The 16,949-nt window shown below is 46.7% G+C and overlaps 1 protein-coding gene across 1 annotated transcript in view; it reads right to left on the bottom strand.

Moving 5' to 3' along the window:
* The window catches only part of TNC (tenascin C), a 72,826-nt gene that overhangs the window by 24,362 nt on the left and 31,515 nt on the right, over positions 1-16,949 (bottom strand). Inside the window, 9 exon segments of the mRNA XM_066332469.1 lie at positions 1,260-1,532; positions 2,831-3,103; positions 5,015-5,284; positions 7,034-7,036; positions 7,870-8,101; positions 8,103-8,272; positions 14,286-14,549; positions 15,834-15,923; positions 16,693-16,878. Of these exon segments, the coding sequence (XP_066188566.1) occupies positions 1,260-1,532; positions 2,831-3,103; positions 5,015-5,284; positions 7,034-7,036; positions 7,870-8,101; positions 8,103-8,272; positions 14,286-14,549; positions 15,834-15,923; positions 16,693-16,878 (1,761 nt within the window).

Here is a 16,949-nt window from a genome sequence, read left to right as displayed (position 1 = left end):
TTCTTTGCTAAAATAAGAACTGCTGCAAGATGTTCCAACCTTTAGTCTTGTCCTTCATTATTTAAAATGATTTTTAAACAATAATCCGCCTCCTTCTCTGGAATTGTCAGGGAAGAGGTGAATGGAAGTGGCCCCGATTAAGGACACAGATGTCACAGATGTCATGCTATCAACCAGTGACCATGGATGCCTTCATGGCCAGCAGGGAAGGTGCCACCATGGTGCTCCTGAAGGCAGGCAAGGAGATGAGAAAATATCCACAAAGCAAACAGGTTTGGGTGGAAAACCCAGGAAAACTGAGCCCTCAGCCCCACATGCAGCTCAGAGAGGGCAAAGGGAGCCCTTCCAACCTCATCCTGGCATGATTCACATTCCTTCACATGCCACCTGCATCCATGGTCAGGCGCATTCCCATCATGACAGCCTGACTCCCAGGAATGCTACATGCAAAATGAGCTGGAGTCACATCCTCAGGCAAGTCTTTAGTGATCTCCTGCCATCCTGGAATCACCATCACCACCACGGGAAAAGCTCTGACACCCAGGGAAACAAGACAGGCCCTGGAGACTCAAAGGGAGCAAGACAAGGGACAGAGTGACCAAGAAAAGGGAATTTGGGCTGACCACCAAGAAAAAGGGGGATTTGTTTTTTGAGCCCTGCTCTGTGCTGAGAACATAAAAGTCCTGGGCAGAAAAAACACCAGAACCAGCAGAAGGTGGCCAGACCACTCCATGCAGTTTGGGCTGGTCATTTCACATGCGGCATGAAACGCCCACCAGAGATGGAAATGCCTCAGGAGACACTTGGGTTTAAGGAGGACAAAACTGACATGCAGGTGCCTCTCCAGGCTGAGAACAACACAAAGGTCTCTCTCCCACCCCCAGCAAAGCAAGTCGGGGTGGGATGAACAACTTCATTCAAGATCAAGTGCAAAGATGCTGAGTGAAACACACGAACCATCTGGAGCAAGGCAATAGTTATATATACACTGAACTTGCAGAGAGGTGTGTGTATATATAAAGAAACCATCACGGTTTACTGCTGGTTCTCTTAATGCTGGGGGCACTTTTTCAGCCTTTTCCACTGCTGCAGGTCTTTTTGCAAGCCCTCTCAGTGCATTTCAGCCTCCCCTCATGGTGACTTCCCTATAACTCCCCGAGGGAACGACGATGAGTTAGAGCCACGTTTTAGAGCAGTTCAGTGAACAGCAAGAGAAAGGAGAACAAAAAGCAAACCTGGAAGGTGAAACAGTAAAATACCTGTGGTTGCCATGGCTGTCAAGGTCTGCCCACCTTGCCCATCAATTACCCCATGGAGCTGGACTGTGTAATTAGTGGCAGCTTTGAGGTTGGTCACTACAGAGTGCCGGGAGTCCCCCGGCACTGTGAGCACCAGGGAGTCCAAGGGGAAGTCAGAGTTCCTGACTTCCAGAATAAAATGGTCAAAGGCCTTGTCCTGTGCCTCCCAGGTGAGTGACAGGCTGGCTGAGGTAGCATTTGATACACTGAGTTTGCTAAGGAGAAGTTCCTCTACTATGGGAAGAAAAAAAAAAATGGAAATGTATCATAGTTATTAAAAGCCAAAGCAATAAAATAAAATAAATTAATAGAGACGTTTGAATTTGCACGACTACAAGTCACAAGGGTCACCCAGCCTTGTGTCTCCCTGTGTTCCCCATGCCCCTGCCATCACCCTGGCTCTGCCACCCATCATCAAATGAGCTGTGCTGCTCAGTCTGCTGCTGCTGGAAACTGATATTATATTATCTGATAGCTGAGATTTGACACCTTGCTGTCACTGACCACGTTACTCCATTCCTGTGACAAATCACTATGGTAACTTTTCCTAGAGGGGCAAAATGTGCTGGAGGTGTAAAACAATCACAACATGAGCCATTATCTGCCAGCAATAACAATGTTTTTGTAGTCCAGTCCTCCCTTCCCACTCTCAGGCTGAACATTTGACTTCCCTGTCTTTTCTGGGGAAACTGTCAGCTGCAAAACCTTGAAATGTGCAACGTGCCAACAACCCAGTGCCTGCCTATTCCATCCTCTGACATCGACTCAGATGGACTTTTCAATCTCTCACCCAACATAACCTGAATAATTGAAGCTGAATTCAAGCAGTGAATGTGCCTTGCAGAATTGTGCTGGCACAGACTGAAACGTGCCTGACATCTTTTGGGAGAATCAGGGTAAATCTGTGTCTAGAAATCAGCTTGTCTGAGAGAAACTGTGTCTGCTCTGTGCTGCGGGACAGGCGCACACACAGGTTGAAAGGTGAATGCGGGGAATCATCTCCCACTGGGTTCTTGGCTAGTTCCCTCTCCCTGCAGGAGCAGCCATGTCTTTGAGGCCTGAGCATGAAAGCAGAAACAAAAGGACTTTTTTGAATGCCCCTGGGGCATTTGGAAAAGACGGCTTCCAGTTTTAGGAGAAGCTAAAACCAAAGTTGTTGCTTTATCCAAAGGAAAATCTTGTCTTTCGTTTACTCTTTCACACAGGCTGAAAAATGAACAAAAGTAATCATCTCCCATTTGGTTCTTTGGATATTCTCTTTGCTTCTCATCTGCCTCAGAGGCTGCCCCAACCTTAATGTTCAGACTCATTGTGTGAATGAAATCCCAGCACGGTGTGACTGCCTGGCTTTGCTGGATGGGAGGGTGGCTCAACATGCCCAGCTCCCAATGTCCCCGGCTGGTCTCCTCGGAAGGCGTAGAGGCAGAGGGAAATGGGTGGGCTGCTGGGGCAGCTGAGGGCAGGGGAGGGGGCACAACCTGTAAGGAAGAGTTCAGAAAAGCCGAGTTAGCACTGAGGTAGGTTTTGTGTACCTGTGGTAGCTGCAGCACTGATTGCCTGTGTGCGGAACCCGCGAGAGATCCCGGAGAGGTAGACAATGAAATCAGTGCTGGGAGAAAGCCCTGAGATATGAGCAGTCCTTGAGTTGCCTGAGAAGTTGAACTCCATGGGCTCCAGCAACCTGTTAGAATCAATAATTTCAATGGTAAAGGCGTCGAAGTCCCCATTGGAGGCTGTCCAGGAGAGGTTGAAGCTTTCGGGGGTAATGTCGGAAACCTTGAGCTCAGCAACGGCGGGCTGCTCTCCTGGGGAGGGAAACAACACCCGTCAGAAGGGCCCCCCGACTCCTCCTGCTCTCAAAGGCTCCTCTCTGCCATGCTGGCAGCACTCCCAGCTGGGGAACAGGGGGTGAGTAAAAGCTTGCTACAAGCAGACAGGTACTAAGGGAAGGAAATCGAACAAAAGCATCGCAAAATGTTAGATAAGGAAAAAAAAGTTAAAATAACATCTACAACTATGGCTAGTTCCCTTTCCCTGCAGGAGCAGCCATGTCTTTGAGGTCTGAGCATAAAAGCAGATGCAAAAGGACTTTTTTTTGAATGCCCCTGGGGCATTTGGAAAAGACGGCTTCCAGTTTTAGGACAAGCTAAAACCAAAGCTGTTGCTTTATCCAAAGGAAAATCTTGTGTTTTGTTTACTCTTCTACTTTCCCTTTCAGCTTAAGTCTATGAAAGCTGGCTTGTAATTTTGGAGCTGGAGCCAAAATGCAAAACAGGGAGAGATGCCTTGGGGGTTTCTTCCTCTCTGCAGACATCCCTGTAGTGCTACAGGAAGGTTCAGATTCTTCTAACAATTGGAAGCCCCCAGAAGGGAAGATTTTGAAAAGCTGGGTGCTGAGCTTGACCCAGAAAGGGAAGGGAAAACCTCAGCAGGGCATTTTCTACTGTTTTAAATATGCACATTGCATATTTAGGCAGGACACCCATGATGTGTTTCCTGCTCTGTCCTTTTGTCCAGCACATTGCTCTGCTCTCCACGGGCATCTGCTCCCAGAGAGGACTCTCAAAGCTCAGCACTCCCACAGGGACACAACACACATTCCTGCCCAAGCCAGGCTGCTTAAAGCACCACAGAAAGGAGCCAGCTCTGCTGCCCTTCATGCTTTAATTCTGATTAGTTCTCACAGGTGCTCTCACCCCTTTCAGTGCTGGGCAATGTGTGCCTGGGGGAAGCTGGCATGAGCCAGCTCTCGGACAGGAGGTTGAAACGGCTGTAGGGGAGCCCAGAGGCAGAAGAAATTATCTACAAGGAATTATCTAGAGGAAAGGCCACTGGTGCCCCTTTAGTGCCAATTAATTCACACTGTTCATTACAGTTATCATAAAACCTGGAGGATCAGAGAGCCATGCAGCAGACATGTAAATACACATCTATCTCTCATGGTCAAAGCCTGTGATAAGCTCTTGTTTCAAACTGTTGCCTTTCACATGATCAGCCAGAAAATTATTTTGGGGCTCTTGATGAGTTTCATGCAAGCTGCTGATAGCACAGAGCTCACCTGCCTCCCTTCAGGGCAGTTTTATGCCAGGGTAGTTCTGCTGAATTTGATCTTTTACATTATATCTTTTTTACACCAATCAGACTGGTTCATGATCTTAGATGGCTGAATGTATTTTATTAGACTTATGAGGAATTAATTTGTGTCCTTTACTATATGAGAACATACAGAAGGAGTTTGTCCTTGCCCTGAGTCAGGTGCACACAACTTAAGCACACTGAGTCTAAATTCACATAGAAGCTGCTGCAGAATTTCAGAGGCAGCTTCTGAAGGGTAAAAACTGACCCCACTCTCAGGCTTTGATTACCTGGGCTAATAGAGGAAAGATTTTTATAATTTTACCAGGCAGCCTGGCCTTTCCCAAGCAGGTACAACATCCAGCTGGGTTTTGCTGTTAGTGTCAGCCAGGTAAGTGAGGAAAGAGAACAAAACCAAAAAAAAGCTGTTCTGAGGCAGGGGTTGGGGTAAAGCAGGGAGAGAAGGGCTGCACCAGGGCACTGAAGCTCTGGAAAGCCTGCCCACGAGGCATTTCCATGGCGGGGATGCTCAGCCAAGCTTTGACGAGCTCAGGCTGAGGCAGAGCAGGACTTGCCCAGCACTCCCAAGAGCCGCGGCTCACATCCCTGTCGGGAAGAACGTGGGGCTGCAGGACAGGTACCTGTGGTGGCCTCAAGAGAAAGGGGGCTGCTCCTGTAGCCCCGAGTGAGGCCCTGAAGGGTGATGGTGTAAGGAGTGCTGGCCTTGAGGCCGGTGACATTGACAGAGCTCAGTGTCCCCGGCACTGTGACGTTGCGGGTGTCTTCGGGGCTGCCAGACTCCTGCACCTGAATGACAAAGTTCTCATAGGCCCCGTCTGCTGCTGCCCAGGTGAGCTGGAAACCATCCCAGCCAGCCTTGGATACTGAGAGCTCTCCCAGCTCAGGTTCCTCTGCATAAGGACAGAGAGTCAGTCTGTTACTTGGGTTGCAGGGTGGTGCTGATGTCGGATTATTTAATGAGGTTCTGTGTTAATGAATTTCACATCTAATCAGGGCCACAGAGATTCCTCCCCTCCCCATATCTGCATTATCAGCTGCCTCAAATAACTTCAATAAAGTCACTTTGGAGACATGGCAAAACAGGACAGTGAGAGAATGCTCTAATATTTATAAATACATATTTAGAGGCTGTTCACAGACAGCAGCTCACAGGGAATCTTACATCTGTGAGTGTTTTGTAACATTAATTACAACTCCCTATGAGGTAAGTAGGTATTGCTATAACAACTTTACTCACTGTTTGCCATTCTGAATTAACTGTAAGGGTAGCAAAGGGTTTAAATAGTCAGGATTCACATATTTGAGCTTTTAATTGCATCCACTTGAAGGATGCTGCTTATGCTTCCAAACTATTTCTAATACAAAACAATAAAGAAGAGGAAAATGCCTCCATTTCTCCATGTCTATAATGGATTTGTCTTTTTTTAGCACATTATTCTACTCACAGAACCTTCCTGTGGGTGGAGACAGGACTTTCAGGGTTACTGATATTAATCTAAAATCAAAACGTTCATTCACAGAAATTAACATTCTGGCAAACCCCCACAGGGGTGGCCAAGGGAGGTGGAAGCCATCAGAGGTAACTGAGATGCTGCTAAATCTGAAAGCTGAGGTCATGTGCTGGGCAGGAATGGGAAATTCTTTGTTACAAAGGAGATACAACTGATTCCTTAACATTAACAGCCAGATGGGAAAATGAGAGAGCATCGCCTGGTTTTTCCACCTGGGAACTCCTGTGTGCTCTCTCACTGACCTGTGGCCCCTGATGATTTTCTAGCACCCTTCTGATTTATTTGAATTGCTGACATGTAAGTGCCATAGTAAGAACGGAGTGTCTCTGAATAATGGTATTCTGTATGACTGAGAATTTGTAAGAGAGGCTGCATGAAGGGAAATGGGTCTGATTTGTCAATTGTAAACTTCAGCTTCATGCATATTGCAATACCAAAGCTAAGGGGGCCCTGGAATAAATGAAATTTAGGCTCAGCAGCATCCCTCATAGAAAGTTTCTCCCTGTAAAACCAGAGTGATTATTGCATGACTGCTCAAAGCCTTGGGCAGGCAGCTGAGGCTGGATTTTCAGAGATTGAGCACTCATAAATCATAATGATTTTTGGGAAAGTTCATTAACAAATCAGTAAATTACTATACAATTCAGGAACACAAGTTCTGCTGAGCTTTTCCCATCCTGTTAGAAGGAAAGAGATTGTTTATGACATGATGACAATGTTCAACAACAATAAAAGAAATGCATTCATTCAGAGCTGTCTTCCCTTATCAGGAACAGAAAAGACATTCATTGAGGTAAAATATGAATTCTGTCAAAGTAAGAGTGTTATCTGGAAAAGAGAAAGCAGGACAGAAAGGGAATTGGCTGTATCAGAGATCACAATCTGTTGGTGGCAACAGAAACAAATAAAACAAATACATTTCCCTAAAATGAAAGTGAAACTAAAGTTACAGTAAGTTAAATCTTTCTAATAGAAGCTTGGTTATAATAAGTAATGCAGGAACCATCACAGGTTAAAAGCAATTCTGATTTCTCTAAAAATGCTCAATTTTGTTCTCCTCCAAGACGCAGAGCCCCTTTTTCCTGCTGTTTGTTTCTCATGTGTATCTGAGACAGAAACACAAACAACCCTCTCGTGCTCTCCAGGGGCCAAGGGACTCTCTCGTGGAATTGGGCACCAAACAGGATTGTTGAGCACCTCCAAAATCCTCAGCCACTCAGCATCCAACACAGATGGCAAAGCCATCACAGTGTCATGGTAAAGATCAAGGGATGATGTTTCTTATTTAAGGAAGAACAAAACAAAACAGAGAGAACGCACCATAGAGAGGTGAGACCCTTCTGGTTCTGGGAAATAATCTTTGTGTCTCTGCATAAATAGTTCAGCTCATGTTGGGAATTTGGTTTTGAGGGATGGACAAGTACAGTCCTTATTCTCCAGATCCAAGCTCACACTAATCCCTGTTGCTAATGATCCTTTGGTCATTATTGAACTCAGCCCTGAACTCAGCTCATGAAATTAATGGAATAGGGGTAAGAGGTGGGAGTTTTGGAAAGCTGAGCTCCCAATGTGTCACAATCTTGTTTTCTCTGACATTACCACATCCATGCCAATGCTGCAAACTCCTCCTGCATTTAAGCACAATCCAGACAAGCACCTGCAGCAACTCTCTGTTCCCACGTTCCTTATCAGCAGCAGATGCATCAATGCCTCTCTCTGCATGTGATTTGGAAAGAGATTTGATGCTGGATCACCTTAAAAACTGCATGGGGCATTGTCCTGCAGCACCCAAGGCTCTTATCCCACAGCTGTAAGAGTTTCATCCCATGCAAAAGGAAGAATAAACCATCCAAGAGGAAAAGCATCACTCAAAAGCCTAAAATCCAGTCCAAAGCCACATGGAAATGAAACTCTGCATTTTGGAGCAGAAAAGGAATACAAGGCTGTGAATCCATGGGAAATACTTGTAGCAGCAAGAGCTTCCAGGGACCCAGAGAGCTGCCTTTGAGTACTTCCATCAGTGTTAACCTGGAATTGTGTGCCACCTGGGAGATTGGGAATTTCTGTTTCTCCAAGATTTCCCAGGAAAAATATTTCCTGCATTCTGTTTAAAATGGACAGGCTGTTCAGAGTGATAAGGAACTGATCAAATACCTCATTCAGTGCTGCCCAGGACAGGGTGAAACCACTGGAAATAATTTAAATGGGTAATTTTAAGGTCACAAAGAGCCCCAGTGACTTCTGAGCTGGGCAGGTGAGGGGGCACTGAGAGCAGAGCAGGAGGCTCAGGGCTGGGGGACCTTAGAGAGCTGGGAGGACCAAATGCTGTTCCATTGGTTGATTCTCCAGGTGTGGTGACCAGAAATGCTAAACAGAGCTAAACTGCGAGTTAAAATTTCCTGCTGAAAACCCCAAAACAACAGCTAGCAGCTGCTCCAACACGCTCCATGTGCTGTGCATTGGGAGCTCTGAAAACAAAGCAAACTGAGGAGTTCTCTTGGTGCTGGAGACTGAATCCAGGCCTCGAGCAAAGGGAGCATCAGGACACACAGCCTGGTTCTCCCAGAGCCGCCCTGAGCAGCAGATCCAGAGCAGCCACCAGCAAACAGAGAGGAGCTGGAATGCCTCCAGCAGGGAGCTGGCACTGCCTCAGCTGATGGAAATCACTTCTCTTTGATTACCTCCAAAAAACTTTGCTCATTTACATCACATTGGAGCCCCAAGCATCCAAACATGCCCTTTGTCTTTCCTACACCCATCAGTGAATGCTCCTTATACAAACCGTGAGGGGAATTCATGCCAAAAATCACAAATGCGTCCAGACCCAGCCTGAGAAATCACAGCAGAAACATGCTAAGGTTCCACATAGCCTACCAAAAACAGGCTTATCCATTATAATCCGTTATCCATTACAATGCATGCAGAATAAAGTGGAGGGGACAAACATTCTTGGCTAAAAGCTAGGATAGAAAGAACTTCACAAATATTTCTTGTAAGAGATCCCAAGGAATGGAAAGGGGAAAGCCCTGGCCTTCAGCATGCCAATGATCTGTGCGTGTGTCCTGTAGAACAGTCAGATCCTGGAAATCTGAGAGCTGTGGAGATCACAGGGAACGTGTTTCTGATCCCAGCCTCAAGGCCCCATGCAGGAGATTTCTTTGACATGCAGAATTATCTCCTCATTAGTGGGAACCCACATCATTTCACACCTCGGTGACTTCCTTGAGTTCATGCTCCACTTGCATTCAATAAGGAGAGAGCAAGTCATGGAGCACCATCCATCAGCTCAGCACAAATATGTACTCAGGATTCATTACATGTCCCCCAATTCACACATCCATCACAAAGAAATACATTTTCAGAGGGGCAAAATCAATTAGAAATGTTTTCAAAGAGATGCAGAAATGTTATCTTGTAAATAGGATCTCAGGTCAAATACAGGTGTGAAAACATTGTTCTCTGCTCACCTCCAGGAGGGAGAGAAGCCTGTGAGGCAAAGGGTGATTTACATCTATATAATATATATATATTTATATTTACATGTGTCACTGACATTCTTGATTTAGGTTTAGCCCTCAAACCAGCCCAGCCATGAGCTGAACAAGCCCTGTCTGTGCTGCAGCCTGGAGATGATGATATTTGCATCACACCAGCACAGCTACAATGGTCACCACTGTCATCACCTCCTCTTCCCCAGTGAACCACCATCAGCACTGTTATCTGACTGCTCCAGGGCTGCCCAGCTCCTGGAACAAAGCAGGAAAGTTTGGAACCCTCCTGCAACTCCGAGCTGCCCGTGCATCAGCAGGTGCCAAGCAGGAATTTCCTGCTCTGGGAACAGAAATCATGGCATCAGGAGCACTGGCGTTTGTTTAGTCTAAAAGCTGCCCAGTTAACAGGCACAGAGGTGGTTGGGCTTTCCTGGGAGGGTTCCTGCTGAGGACAAGAGTGGGCAGCCCAGCGGGGAGGAGAGCAGCAGTGCATCCCACAGGGACAGCTCCGTGCCTGGATGGTCCCCTGGGAAACTCAACACTGAACTGGAAACTGAACATAAAACGTTCAAAAATACAGGAGGCAAGATAAAATTAGGGTGTCCTTACACTCCTGCTGTACTGAAGGTGTGTGAGAAAACCCTGTGTAAGATCAGTCAAAACTGTCCTCTCATTTTCCCTTATTTTCCATCACTTTCCCTCATTGTCCCCTCATTGTCCCTCATTGTCCCTGACCACCCCACATTTCTGTGCCAGTTCTAGCACAGCCACACAAGGATTTAGTTACTCCAATCTGGATGGAAAATGCAGCAGCAGTTCAAGCATTATAAAAAAACCCTGAGGGATCAACCACCTGTGTGAGCTTTGAATCCAGAAATTTGCTGGATTCACAAGTGGATTTATTTTATTGAGCCAACTCTGGCAGCTGCATGGAGGTTGCCATGTACAGGTTGGGCATGGAACATAGGGCATGAAATTCTGAGTATTACCTTGGGCTTAATGACTCCACAAAGGAATTTGTGGGTGAAAAGGAGTTGTTTCCCTCTACCACAGATATTAACACAGATATATCCCACCTTACATTCGTTTGCATCAGGGGGATATGTGGATTTGTGTACAAACAAACAGGAAATAGAAAAATGAAAATTATATGAATACATGGGAAGGACTCTGATACCACAGACAGTATCAGTGCTGTTTGTTTAGCAGGCAGAATGCTGTAACACATGATGGAAAATCTGGAAAATAAACTGTAGACTAACAAGAACAGTGGAACTCAAACCCTTGATTTAACAATGAGGGGAATAGATGGACAGGAAAAACAGAGAGCTCTGGGAGCTTTAGGTGGGTGGGTGACAGCCAGAGAATGATTCAGTGGTGAGATGAATGAACAGAGATGAAAGCTGTGGGAAAGGCGAACTGGATGGATAATGAGCATCCACTCCTTCCCAGGCTGGAATACTTCTTACTGTCAGCTTAGGAAATAGCTCAATATCTGTTGGTAAAATCTCCAGGCTGAATATGTCTGCAGTGTGGTGTTGGCCTTTTGAGGAATTCCACTGGAATGTTTCTCCGGTGGTTTTACTAAAAAGGATGCTCATGTGCTGCCAGGACATATCCCCAGCTTCTTGGGACAGAGCAAGCAGTATCCTGTGTTATTTTTTGCTTCTGATTTTGGGATTTTATATTATTCCCCAAGGTGGGCTCTCAGCCAATCTTTCCCAATCTCTCATGTGAGAGATGGTGACATGATGACCCAGCACGATTTTCTTTTTAGTCCCCTTTAGCTAGACCTAAATCAGCAGGTTAAGCTGGGCTTGCAGTGCCTATGCACGTCTGAATTTCATGAGGAAACCACTGCAGCACATCACAAGCCAGAAATACTGGAGCAGCAGCAACCACTAAAAATCCTCATCCTGAGCTCAGGCGCCAGGTGCTCCCCAAAGAGGATTGTTCAGCAGAACAAATGGACAATCTTCACTGGCAAATTTAGTTTCCCAGTGGTCAGCACTGCACTTTCCCATGGAACTGCCTCACCTAATCATTCTTGCTGATGTTTCTTTGAGTTTGTATAAAGATGGTGGCGCAATCTGAGCCTTGGAGAAGCCAGGAGAGGAAGAGGGGCTGACGCACAACATGGACAAGGGCCTTTGGTAAACAGCATAAATCTTCTGAAAAACATTCAGCAGAACGGAAAAGTTACTTCTGCAAGCCGTGCTCTGCTGTACAAACTCACTTCCAGAGGCAAGACAGTATCACATCCACCATTCATCAACAGTTGCTGCCCAATCTGGGTCCTTCAGCAGAGGAATTTGAGTTTGGCTCTTGGTTTCTCGACTGCTCACTCATTTATCTCCCCAGGCCTCTCATGGCTGATGTGTGGCCATCCAGCCTGCTCCAGGCCCCACATTGTGCTCTGCAGGCAGGCTTCCAGGAGCAGAGCAGGAGAGAACAAAGCTGCAGTCTGAGTGCTGGGCTGCCCAGGGCTGGGCTACGTGCTCACCCTACAGATGAGCTGCTGATCTGGGGGGACATGCTCAAGGCAAGGCCCCTCCAAGGAGTAAAATGGTTAATTTTCTTTAATAGCTGAGTCAAACCTTCATGCAAAGCCAGGTGGGACCCTTGTGACACCTTCACTAAGAGCAGAAAGAAGTTTCCTGTTGTAGCCACAGCTCCCAGGGGAGCAGGGTGCTGCTCTCCAGCCAATAGAAGGTTGGTTTTATAGGAAGTGTTGGTTTGGAGGCTGTCAGTCCTAGCTCCCAGGGCTTCTCTGGGCAGGCAGGGCTCTGCTGTGACACTTCCGTGTGCTCCAGCCCAAAACTGCTGCAGGCTCCTGTATTCACACACCACAAGAACCTAAAGCCGTGTGGTCTGTTCCCCTCAGGACCGCAAGGTCCCTCACGGAATTCTCCTGCATTCCTGAAGCTTCTGGAGCAAAACTACTCATTTCAGGGAGCTCCTCTGGGTCAAGACTCAACGCTTGCATTAGGGTTACACTACATGGAGCTACAAGAGACAAACAAGCAAACAGAAATGTGAAATATTCAGTCTTGCCTTTTCAGCAAAATTTAGCAAACTACACTCTGTAATCTTTGCCATCCCTTGAGCGCAGGATTAAGGAGATCAGCTAAAAACTACTTTGTCACTTGAGCTGCACTTCCTCCCTGTGAAGAGACAGAAGCTTCCATCCTGTACCGTGGAAGATTCTGTGATGTGTCCTTTGCTAGAGGTTCATGAGCTCTGAATGTTTCAACTTGCCTCCACTAGAGAGGGCGAAACAAGATTGTTTGGCTTTAGCCTGAGCACTTGGGACCTCCCAAGAGCTGGAACATGGATAAAGAGGAGTGGCTTGAGGATAGATGGAAAAGCAAACTGCAGAGAGACCACTTATACTGCCCAGGCTTCCAGAGAATTTCTGCTGCCTGTGCTCTGTGTTTGGATTGTCCATTCCTACGCAGGAGAAAGGTCACAGAGCCAGGTTATGTCAACTGCTGCTCCCAGGAGCCCAGTGCAGAGCCCTCTTTGTTTACTGGTGCTCTGAGTAAAGACATAAAACAAATACAGTGGCCAGATGAAAGTAGTTCTAAAGAAAAAAAAAAATTAGAAGGTAAAACAGGATAAAGAATTCACTTTGTGAAGCTTTGGGGGCTGTTGCTGCAAAGACCAGGCTGTGAGATTCCACAGCACATTGGTTCTGCCTCTTCACCATCTCTGCAGACTTCCTTGAAACCTCTCAGTCTTCCAGCTGAGGGGAGAACTTTTCCAAGAGAAAAGTGGAAAATTGAAGCCTGCTCACTCCTGCCACACGAACCTACAGCTTCCTTTTTGCTGTATGTGCCTCAAGGCTTCCCAATTTTTTTCCCTGCACTGGACAGAGACCTGACTTAGGCATCAAACAACTCATTCAGGGCTGATGGTTTCCAGACCATGTAACTCTCTGATGGTTTACTGGATCTATAAAGCATTCAGAGGTTGTGCTGGTGTGAACACTGCCAGGGAATATGAACCCAGCTTTGATCATTTAAGCTGTAATTATTAATTTGTAAAATCTACAACACCTGGCATGTGCTCACCTCACAGATGGTCTTTGGGGAGAAAGGATAAACGCCTTGGTATCTGCTAAGGACAATAACTGTAGCCCAGCTGACTCTGATTTCACCATCTCTGCTTGCTTAGACCTGTTAAGGCTTTGCCTCACAGGATTTAGGCTGAGAAACCAAAAGATTCAGGACTTACTTGTGCTCTATACTGAGATCTAATTCTCTATGCAACACACTTTGGCTCAGAATGCTTCATAGAGTATAAAACCTTGTTACTGATAAATAAATCACTGATAATGGTCAGTGGTTTGCACAAATGGAGATGGCAGAAAGAGACAAATATAAGTCACAGTACCCAGTGGAAATGGTGGCTGGAACCAGATTGGGGCAGGAGCCTTTCTCACTTTTGGATGAGAAAACTGAAACAGGGGAACATCAGAGCCCCACTGGTCCTGCTGAGAGATGATGGCCTGCTGTGAAGAGAATCAATTAGGCAGGAACAAACAATATTAAACACATTCTGGTTGCTCTTCCTCTTAGTTTTTTCTCTGTAGAAAGCAAAACATATTAGAAGTACATGACGTACAAAAATACCCAGCCTGGACTAAAACAAAGAATGAGTTCTACATCACGCAAGGCCAGTGGATGAGTTCTTCGTGAGGCTTCTCAAAGGATAAGCAAGAAATCATTGGAAACAATGAAACAGTGGAGGTGAACACAGTAAGGAGGGAAATACAGAGCTATCCTTCCCTCTCTTGTGCTGGCAGAGCTGCCCCCAGACATGGATTAGGAAACCAGGTGAAGCCTGGGCTAGTCCTCGCCCACCGACCACCAAAAGCCGTGACTCACCCGTGGAACCCTTGACAGTGGTGGGTTTGCTCTTGTGCCTGCCCTTCTCTGCCAGCAGGCTGATGGTGTACTCGGTGCCGGGGTCCAGCCCCCGCAGCAGGAAGGAGGTGCTGTCCACAGGGATCTCCACCTCGCCCCTCTTGCCCCCAGGGCCGGTGTACACCAGGCGGTAGCGATCGAACTTGGCCACCGGCCTCCTCCAGCGCAGGGACAGTGTGGTCTCCGTGGGCTCGCTGACTTCCAGCTCCTTGGGGTTGTCCAGATCTACAGGATGAGACAAAAGCAAAGTTGAGGTGTCTCTGAACTGCCCTGAGATGGTTTTTCAGGTGCCTCTAGAGTGTCGCAATAGGACACGAAATAAAGATGCTTGACTCCAATCAGGAGGCAGCAGAAATCAGGTTTATTTACAATTCGTTCAGCCCTTTTATAACATCCTGTGTTAAGAAGGCATGTAATTGGTCCATAGGGCTGACACCTTTCCCAGTGGCTATATAAAACAAATAGCAAACAACTCCTGTTATGGGAAAGGAATATTGTTTACACAAGGTTGTTTTGGGGAAAAGAAAACTGCTGAAAAGTTTCCCTTGGGAAGAGCTCAGCAATTCTCAGGCTCAGAAACTATTGGGTCCACACTAGTGGAACACTGTGGGAACTGACAGTGGTCAGAAAATGGATTCTTAGGCTCCAGGCAGTGCCTTGAAGCCTGTGGGAGAAAGCCAAGGACAGAACTCTCTCAGTCTGACCTGGGAAGTCATAAGGAGGGACCCAAAACAATCCCTGCAAATACTGTCCTCCTGACACCTGGTGTTTTCCCAACTTGTTTGCTGGTAAAAATGTTTACAAAAAGGTGGTGTCCTAAAGGACCAATCCTATTCATTGTACCCAAACTCTATATAAAAATAATCTATCTTTCAATACACTTTGCTCTAAGCCCTCTGAAGAAAACAGAGTTCTTTGTGTGATTACATGAGCCATCCTGAATGCTAACGATAGAGCACCTCCACTGGCAGTCTGGCAGCAGCTCAGGGTGTGCCCACCTTTGGGACCTTTTGAAATGGGTAGAGGATGGTGATGTTCTCCTTTACAGACAAAACCAAAACAAATTTCCCCCCACTTACAATCGAGAGGCAGAAGTGAAGCCTTCAGATAATTTGCCTGGGAAAAGGGGGAATTGCGTGAAAAGTTCTGGGTTGGAAGGTCAGGCAGGAGTACTGCAACATTTCTTGGTCACATCAACATTTTGGCCACCATTCCTGCCAGAAACCCTCACAGACAGAGGATGGCCAGAGTGATCAGTGTAAGCCTGATTATCATTAAGGAGCTCACTTGGAGATGAAATTCCCAGAACATCAAGAGGAGCAGGAAAAAGAAGTCAGATTCAGAGATCATGACCTTTGTGGGAATTTTTTCATTTCCTTAGGGGGAAATGTAGCAAAATGAAGCCAGAAACTTTCTAAACTATCTCTTCCAGTATCTCTTAGAAATGAAAGGGTGGCTCCAGCTGAGTTGCTGCCTCCTCCAGAGCTCAGGTGGGGTCAGGACACTCACCAGTGCCAGCATTGATGGTAGCAGGAGCACTTTCCCTGTCGTTCCTCACTGCTGTCACTCCAATGCCATATTCAGTTCCAGGTCTCAAACCTATGAGATGAGGAGAAGAAATATGAGTTCTTGTCCATGGAATATGCCTGCAGGCATTTGTTGGAATGAGGAAGGCTGAATGGATTCAAAGATATCTGCTTTCCTCTATGCAGAGAATTGAAGTTTCTGTTGACCCTCCGGCTGACAAGCTGCAAACTGGCAGCAGTGAATCCTACCCCTAGCACACGAAAATGCATTTTGGGCTTAGGATGAGAAGCAACTTCCACAAAGCTGCTTAGAATTAGGGGAACTGGCTCATTGGATTCAGGGATGCACATGGAAGTGAAATGGTTACACACTTTCTGCTGGCTGCTTATCCACCTGCAGGTGTGTAAATCCATTTCACATGGCTTTCAATTCAATTTAGTCCACTCCAAATCATACGATCATGGAATAGTTTGAAGTGGAAGGGGCATAAAAACTCATCCCATTCCACCCCTGCCACGGGCGGGGATGCCTTCCACTGTCCCAGGGTGATCCAAATCCCATCCAGCCTGGCCTTGGGCACTGCCAGGGATCCAGGGTCAGTCACAGCTTCTCTGGGCACCCTGTGCCAGGGCCTGCCCACCCTGCCAGGAAACAATTCCTTCCTAAAATCTAATTTCAAATTTGAAACCTCTTGTCCCAAAAAGAAATGTGCTTGAGATCGCTCAGGATTTGTTGGTCCCTCTAATGTACGGTGACCACAAGGACATTTTTTTCTCCATGTCCTGTGCCCTGGGATGACAAAAACAATGTGACATTAGTGACAATCTCTCCATCCTCCTACCTGTGAGGGTAGCTCTGGTTGTGGCCTGGCTGCCCTTGGGCACTGTGATCTCCACGTGGTCCCCCCCAGAGATGGGGGCAAACTTGATTCTGTAATTATCCACATTGGCGTGGCTGTTCTTCCACTCCAGGGTGATGCTGTTGTCAGTCTGGGACACCCGCTTCAAGTTCCTCGGAGCATCCAGGTCTGGAGTCAACCAAGCAATAAAAAATAATTAAGAATATTTCTCTTCTGACGGCAGTCTCTTGTGACAGCAC

The sequence above is a fragment of the Sylvia atricapilla genome, chromosome 19, assembly GCF_009819655.1.
Source record: "Sylvia atricapilla isolate bSylAtr1 chromosome 19, bSylAtr1.pri, whole genome shotgun sequence".
Classification (NCBI taxonomy): Eukaryota; Metazoa; Chordata; class Aves; order Passeriformes; family Sylviidae; genus Sylvia; species Sylvia atricapilla.
The sequence above is the reverse complement of the archived record's forward strand: the minus strand, read 5'-3'. Positions and strand labels throughout refer to the sequence as shown.